General features: G+C 36.9%; 1 protein-coding gene across 1 annotated transcript in view; it reads right to left on the bottom strand.

Annotated features, from left to right (window-relative positions):
- Nucleotides 1-6,414: 6,414 nt before the first annotated feature.
- Nucleotides 6,415-8,234, bottom strand: part of LOC107718613 (ATP-binding cassette sub-family A member 3-like) — a 54,971-nt gene continuing 53,151 nt past the window's right edge. The window contains exon 31 of the mRNA XM_016525781.1: nucleotides 6,415-7,350. Coding sequence (XP_016381267.1) covers nucleotides 7,219-7,350 — 132 coding nt within the window. The 3' untranslated portion in view covers nucleotides 6,415-7,218. The remainder of the gene's footprint in view (nucleotides 7,351-8,234) is intronic.

Here is an 8,234-nt window from a genome sequence, read left to right on the forward strand (position 1 = left end):
AGGGAGGGTCCCAAACCTAAAGATTTTTTTTTAAATCCATGAGAAGAAAGGGTTGGTGCGATTAGCATCATTTATGTGTCATGCTGTGATGAATCGGCAATCTTCTTTAGCATGCTAAAACAGGACAGGAATGTATAACATACAACATAATGCAACAAGCCATTAAAAGCAGAAGTTTAGGTTCAACACAATCTTTGCACCAATATTATTGCATGCTTTTTGGTTTATATATGCACTAAATGTTGTGATATTGTCTACAACTGACAATAATCAGCACACAATGAGCACGTCTGAACTATGACACACAGAGATCTGTGACCTTTATTAAACTTAAACCCTGCGTAACCTCTCGCCTACTTTATGATGTGTTCAGATTAGATCTTTACTCTAATCAAAAATGTACAAATTGTTATGAGCTCTATTATTCATTTTGTATGTATTATAAACTTTATAAGAATTTAATCAGACATGCACACAAATCATCAGTGTTTTTGGATGAGTATTGAAACCAAATGTAAGGATGAGCATCCTACCATGTTTGTCGTTCATTATCCTGAAACTAGGTGCAATATCCCTGTCGCCGAACTCTTCAGCATGATTCACAAGAGCTTCTTTGACGGTTTTGTATCCAACTAAGATCACAGTTTTTTTGGGACCCAAAAACACTTGGAATATGTTCCCGTAGCTTTTGGAGAGCTGGAGGACGCAGAGAAAGACATTCACAAACAAATCTCAAAATGTTAGGCTACTATTACTGTCTGAATGTGTTCAAGTCAAGTTCTCACCTCAAAAAAGGTGTCAAAGGGTCTCGTGAGGTCAAGGGTCAGCAGGTTCCCCAACAGCGGCACTGGTTTGGGTCCCGGTGGCTCTTTCCCTTCTTTCTGAGATTTGGATCCAGAGGAAAGCAAATACAAAACCAGAAGCATCAGCAAAGCTCCCAGTAATGTACCTGTGTTGGAAAACTGCAGCAGTGACTCGACAACAGACATTTTCTCTCTGAGGCACTCTCCTCAACTGAAGCACTCACACATTTATAGCCGCTGTGTAAGGGAGGGTCCCAAACCTAAAGATTTTTTTTTAAATCCATGAGAAGAAAGGGTTGGTGCGATTAGCATCATTTATGTGTCATGCTGTGATGAATCGGCAATCTTCTTTAGCATGCTAAAACAGGACAGGAATGTATAACATACAACATAATGCAACAAGCCATTAAAAGCAGAAGTTTAGGTTCAACACAATCTTTGCACCAATATTATTGCATGCTTTTTGGTTTATATATGCACTAAATGTTGTGATATTGTCTACAACTGACAATAATCAGCACACAATGAGCACGTCTGAACTATGACACACAGAGATCTGTGACCTTTATTAAACTTAAACCCTGCGTAACCTCTCGCCTACTTTATGATGTGTTCAGATTAGATCTTTACTCTAATCAAAAATGTACAAATTGTTATGAGCTCTATTATTCATTTTGTATGTATTATAAACTTTATAAGAATTTAATCAGACATGCACACAAATCATCAGTGTTTTTGGATGAGTATTGAAACCAAATGTAAGGATGGATTTGACCAAAACTGAATTCAAGATTCCTATCCCGTAATCAAACAATAAAACTCACTAATCTGGAGAGAGGATCTACAGCTGGCCCAATCTCATCGCTTCCCCCCCATGCACGCACCCTCTCCTTCCCCTCAGGTCTCAGTCAGTCATGCAAATTTCACAAATCTATTGTTTCAAGCTGTTTCATGTGTGGTCAATATACTGTAAATACTTCAGGTGCGACTGGAAGGTGGTTTCACTCTCGCATCAACAGAACAGGCAAGAATAAAGAAAACAAAACCTGTTCTTCTGATGTGGGAGATGCCCCAATAAAGATCTTTGATAACATTTGCTTTCATCCCTAACAAACCAAAAGGTCTTTTATGTTTTTACAACTGATTTGAAGATTTCTTTGTTCTGGTCTGGGTATATAAGCGAAGTGGCAAAACACTACTTTGGAATTCTGTAACCAGAAAACCCAGACACAGTGTGTGTGAGTCTCTGGAGCTCTGCACTAGAACTCTCACATGCTGCTGTGTGTCTCTCTGCTGTCAGGTATGCATCTCTCACTCTTAAGATTCATCCTTGAGCAATTGATGTCATGTATTTATCTGAATTGGAACTGAATTTAATTCTAAATTGGATTCTCGTTGTTTAATTATGTAATTGGCACATTTTGTATTAAAGGTGACATATCATGAAAATCTGATTTTACCAGGTTTTAAGTGCTATAATCAGGTCCCTGGTGCATCTACCAACCAAGGAAACGTGAAAAATCTATAATAAATGATCTGTGGAGTATTTTGTGCTGAAACTTCACAGACACATTCTGGGGACACCAGAGACTTATATTACATATTGTAAAAAGGGGCATAATATGTCACCTTTTGTATTAAGATTATAATTTTCAGAATTAAACATAAATAGGCTATCATATTCTATTTGACATTAGGCTGACGTCACATTCCGTGATAATGTGCTACATATTCAAATCGTCAGGTTCTATCTGCATTCTGAGCCGTTTCGGGAAATTGAGCTTCAAAGTTTTTGCATTCCATATAGTGATATGGGATATGGGGAACAAGTTTCTTTCATACATCAGTCCCAAAATGTACACAACTTAAAAAATATATATATATTTCACCTAATGTAAATAAGTTGTCACAGAATAAGAATATGTGAATAAATCAATTTTGACAAAAATGGCAGATAGAACCTTATAATTCCAGGGTGACGAAATGTTCGACCAGACTACCGAACTATCAGACAATCAAATTACTTTCTACTCATTTCTCAATTTTATATATTATATATAATTACACACACACAAATTCTGTTAGCACAAAGTTCATGAGTGCATCTCTCACCTCACACACCTGGAGTGACTTCAGACCTGCTTTCACAGACCTGATTAGGCAATGCAGCATTTCGTCTTGTCAATCAAAGAAGCTCTCAAAAATGATTCACCTTCTTAGCAGAAAACACTTGCAGTACCTTTTGAAACTGTACAACAAAAGTTGTACATGCAATCTAACTCTACTTCGATGCAAACTCATCCGTCACATAATAGAAGCAAGTCAAACTAGACAGATGTCAAAGTGGACAGCTTGTGTAACGCATATTCTTAAAAACCATTAATACAGTTGATTCCGCCAGGGGATGCTAAAAATAAAAAGGTAATTATGAGGTAATTACTTTTTTTCTTGCAATTCCGAGTCTACATCTTGCAATTATGAGCTTTTTTTCTCTGAATTCAGAGTTATCTCGCAATTCACTTTTTTTCCCGACTTTTTATCTCACATTTCTGACTTGTTTCTCGCAATTTCAAGTTTATATCTCACAATTCTGCATTTATATCTTGTAATTCTGAGTTTGTATCTCGCAATTTTGACTATTTTTCAGAATTGCAAGTAAAAAATGTCCAAAATGTGAGAAAAACTCAGAATTGCGAGAAAAGTTTCTTATTCTTATTTATTATTTAACATATTTACAAACCAAATACTCTTAACTATAATGACAAATGTAACAATTTTTCCTATTTTGCCTGTCATGTTAATCATTTTGCAGTGATCTGATGTTCATGGTCTTCAAACAAACAGTAAGCAACCGTTGGAACTGTAAATGGCAATAAAAGCTACTGTAAATATTTCATTCTCAGCAGGCTGAGGGGAAGTTACCTCTGCTCAGTTTCACTCTTTATTTGGCCTGATATATTGACGGTCAAACGTGTCAAGAGTAATGCTTCATTACTATATTACACAGCCGTTTCAACAGTTCAGACCAGAGTGAAAGCAATTTAATGTTGTGCAACACTTTTATACCTGTACTTCAATATATCAAAACATTAGTGGATCATGATGCTAGTTAATGTGATGAACTCCACCAGTTGATTCAAAGACATGGAGCAGAAAATTATGATGAAAAGTAAGTGAAGAGAAAAGATTGTGCAGCATTTGAGACACAGGCACGTGATCCCATGCAGTGAGGTTCACGCATTTATAAGTGACTTAAATACCTTTTGTTGCTGCAGTACTGAAAGAAGTGTTGACATTCGCCCTCCTTTCCCATGGCTGAACCTTCACCTGTCTGAGGATGATTTGCTTTAATTACTAACTGTGTCAGGGGTTGACAGGAACATGGAGGCCGTGAACATCATGTTCTGATTCTTACGCACGAGTGCTAACAGGTCTGAAAACACAAAAGCTCAAGATGAATAATGGCATTAAATAGTGGAATTTTTTCCACTTTTTTCGTACACTCTCAGAAAAAGACTGGGGTGACACCCTTTTGAAATATGCTAATATACCTTTAAGGGACTAATATGCAGCATTTAGGGGTAATTAAAATACAAAGATTTATCTTTTAGCTTCTGTACCTTAGGGTACTGACCCAGTTACTTTGCACCTTTTATATACTCGTAAAACTTTATGAAATGAACTCTAGCCTCCTTTTTTTTCCAAGAACAACGCTAACACCAGTCTTCCACCTTCTGATACTGTTAATAAAAAATCACTGAATGCATTACTCCAGTTTAAAGAGGGAAGCAAAAAGTGTAAAGTAATTGGATTTAAGTACTAAAATGTGGGTATAATATGGAATACGTGAGAAAAATGTCATGAAAATAATTGAGAAATTATATATATATATATGTGTGTGTGTGTGTTATATTATATGAATATATAATACATAATATATTAGTATACTTAATAAAAGTATTTAGTAAATTATTTTAAAAAATCACATAATAAATAGTACATAAATCATATTTTTGTCCTTGAGAGTGAACAATAAATGGTAAACAAACAAACAAAGAGTCAATGGTACTTAAAGGGCCAGTTCACCTAAAAAGCTACATTTTGTCATTTTCTCATGCTCTCACTCAATTTTCTCTCTGTATGACTCTCTTCTACGTAACACAAATGTTATCTTGAAAAATGTTAAGAACAAACAACACTGGAGTTCTTCTGTTCTGTTATGCAGAAGTCATTCAGTATTTATAAATTTGTAATAACATTAATAGTAAAAATACATTCATTTAAGAACTTCACAATCCAAACAAAAGTTAATTATTAACTGTCGACAGCTGGTTTATCTTTATTACATAATGGACTCACATTTCTGGGTTTGGAGCTGGAAAGGAAACTAGACTAGTTTTGCTAGATTTAGTTGTTAATTATTGCAGAAATTAGTCATCAGTGTGTGAACGGGATCATAGGATAATAAAAAAAATCTATATGAAAAGAAAGCGACGGCAGAACACGATTCCTTTGCATAAGGCAGATTTAATTAAAAAGGAAATAGCAATACTTACATTTCTCACAAGGTTAATTTAGTGATACAGTACACAAGATTACAATGTAAATTGCCTTTTTGCATTATGGTATACATTTTACCATTTGTAATAAACATTGTCATCATTAACATTCCCATGTTTGCCTTCTCGATTCTCAAAATGCAATATTTTCAGTTTCAAACAAGCAGTTCAGACACGACAGCCAAGAGCACTGTGCAAAACAGACCAATCAACGACAAAAACGTAGAAAAGAAACTATTTGTAGTCAGTCACCATCAAGCCCTATCTTATCTACAGTACGTCAGTGTGTTCGAATGAGCCTGTGTTTTCTTCCTTCGCTATGAAAGTACATTCAGTTCACAGGAACGTGGACGGAAACGTGGACCTGCGCAGGTTAAAGTCATGTCAGTACGGTCTGGGAAGGGAAACCATGCTGCTCTACTTTCAGTCATTATAATGATGTAGAATCATGTTGAACAAAGACTCGCTGACGTCCTTCCATCTGACTTGAGAGGAAACCTAGCATTAACGATGTAGAAAAGAGCAGGATGACCTGAGAGTCACTGAGCCTCGGAAACATGAAATACAAGTTCATAAAATACATTCAATGCAAAAAACTGACATAAGAATGATTTTACGAACAACTGATCTTACAATAAACCATCTTGAATTGCTAAATGTCATGTTTCTGTGGGCTCTTTTATGGATCTTTGTGAAGGTGCATGAATTGGTCCACATCAGTAGTGCAAGATAAAACAAAACAAAAGCTTGTGGTGTTTTGCTCTGTGACAGAATCACACATTTAGTGTATCTAAAGACACATTCGGTTTGATGCAGTTGTAATAAAAAGTGCACTGTACGTCCTCTAGTGGTCATCTGCGAAATTACACAAAGCCCATGTTGCACTTCAAAAAATCCTCCATTGTCACAATCCGGAGGAGGAATGTCACACTGGTAAAAAAAAAAAAATTAGACATGGAAATGTGGAGGGAAAAAGCATTAAAATATCTGTGGTCTCACTGAAAAAAAAAAATTTGAGAAATGTTTTTTTAGCAGCGAAAAAAATTTAGTGACTTTTATTTTGAAATACATACGAAAAGCTGTCTATTACATGGAACGATTTCCTTTTTTGTGGAAGATAAAACGATATCTAACAAACAGCGGACTTTAAATGTCTAGATAAGGGGAATAAATCTATTGTATAAATTCTACAAATTACCCTAATTCTATAAAATTTATATTCAGTAACTATTCTTGTAAATTTTATATTCTACAACATTGCGAATCCCAAAGAAGCAGCTTTTATACCATGTTTTTGGACACTGCATTTTCTGATATTTCTGGCCTTTTTGCATATTTTATCAGAAAAAGGGGTGAAATGCACATACCTTAAGCGTTGAGACCACAGTAAAAAAAAAACAGGTGAGCAGAACCAAACAAAAAAGACATTTATAAATAACACCGCAATCGTACACAAGTGCACACGAGACATGCTGTCTGTCGTGCTTACAGATGATGAATAAACGTCCTTTTCTTTACAGTACGGAGCCCCACCGATTAAAATTCAAAGACTGTTTCCGATGGTGTGACAAACTTCCCGTTGAAACTCAAACTGCTCACAAACGCACACACAGACTTGAAATAAACCCCCTCCTGGCGGAGATCTTGCGTTAGTGGTCCTGTCTCCGTGCGACACAGTGTTTAAGTCTGGAAATGTGTGTTACGCATGTATGATCATGTCAGAGATGTGTAAGTGAAGAGAGACACCTGAGCAATGTCCAGTGGTCTGACAGAGAGTCAGTCGGCCCAGGCTGTACCTTCTACTCTTCAGGTGAAGGTCCGATCGAGGCGCTCCGTCCCTTTAGAGCTTGAGCGTGTCATTTCCTGCAGGCCTCGGCGCAGTGCTGGAACTGGGCGAAGCTGAGGAACACCTGCTCCAGTGAGATCTGGCTGACGCAGTAGTCCTCGATGCTGTACTTCTCTTTGGCTGTTTCTAAAACACCAAACACCTGAGACAAAAAGACGGAAATGCGTTAGAAGTGCAGAAAAGATCTCGTTTAAAATTTATTAAAATGCACTTAAAATGCTTCTTTAGCTTGTTCAAAAGTGAAATGTACAGTGTGAACTGTGTTGTCGTTATATATGAGAATGTATAAATCAGGGGTTCTCAACTCTGAATTGAATTTTGTATTTTATTGAAGGGGTCATATGTTGCTAAAAAGAACATTATTTTCCACATATTGTACATTATTGTTTCTCCTCTATGCCCCACCTTTCTGAAGCGCGTCGATTTTTACAAAGCTCATCAGTCTGAAAAGCGAGGTGTACGCTGATTGGCCAGCTATCCAGTGTGTTGTGATTGGCTGAATACCTCAAGCGTGTGACGGAAATGTTACGCCCCTTACCATACTGTGATGCCCTGTCCGGCCGGAGCGACGAGACAAAAACATTAAAACCCATTATAAACGAGGCATTTGCTGCATCCAGTGGGGACATAATTATGGATTATAATGACTTATACTGTCTTTTTACGCGTTGCATCACGCCGCGTAAACATAAAACCATGTCTGCATTTGTGATCGGAGAAATGACAAACAACAAGCGCTACTCTACACTGCTCAAAACTCACGTTTGAATCATAGTGGTAAATCCTTTAAATATGAAAACTTACTTACAGACTGTGAGTCAGAACAGCCGGCATTGTAGTCTACTCTACCAGGATCAGGAAACAGTCCTCCATAAAATGTGCTGCACACATCTGAATATTTGGGTTGAAGTGTTCTGGAACAGTGTTGTAAATACACTGATTTCTAGTCGTGTCCTCTTTTGGAAGACCAAACAAAGTAGTTTCGCTTTCACAACGAAACACACAGCGCCTTCACAACATGGCGGC

The sequence above is a fragment of the Sinocyclocheilus rhinocerous genome, unplaced genomic scaffold (assembly GCF_001515625.1).
Source record: "Sinocyclocheilus rhinocerous isolate Xijiao unplaced genomic scaffold, SAMN03320098_v1.1 scaffold182, whole genome shotgun sequence".
NCBI lineage: Eukaryota > Metazoa > Chordata > Actinopteri > Cypriniformes > Cyprinidae > Sinocyclocheilus > Sinocyclocheilus rhinocerous.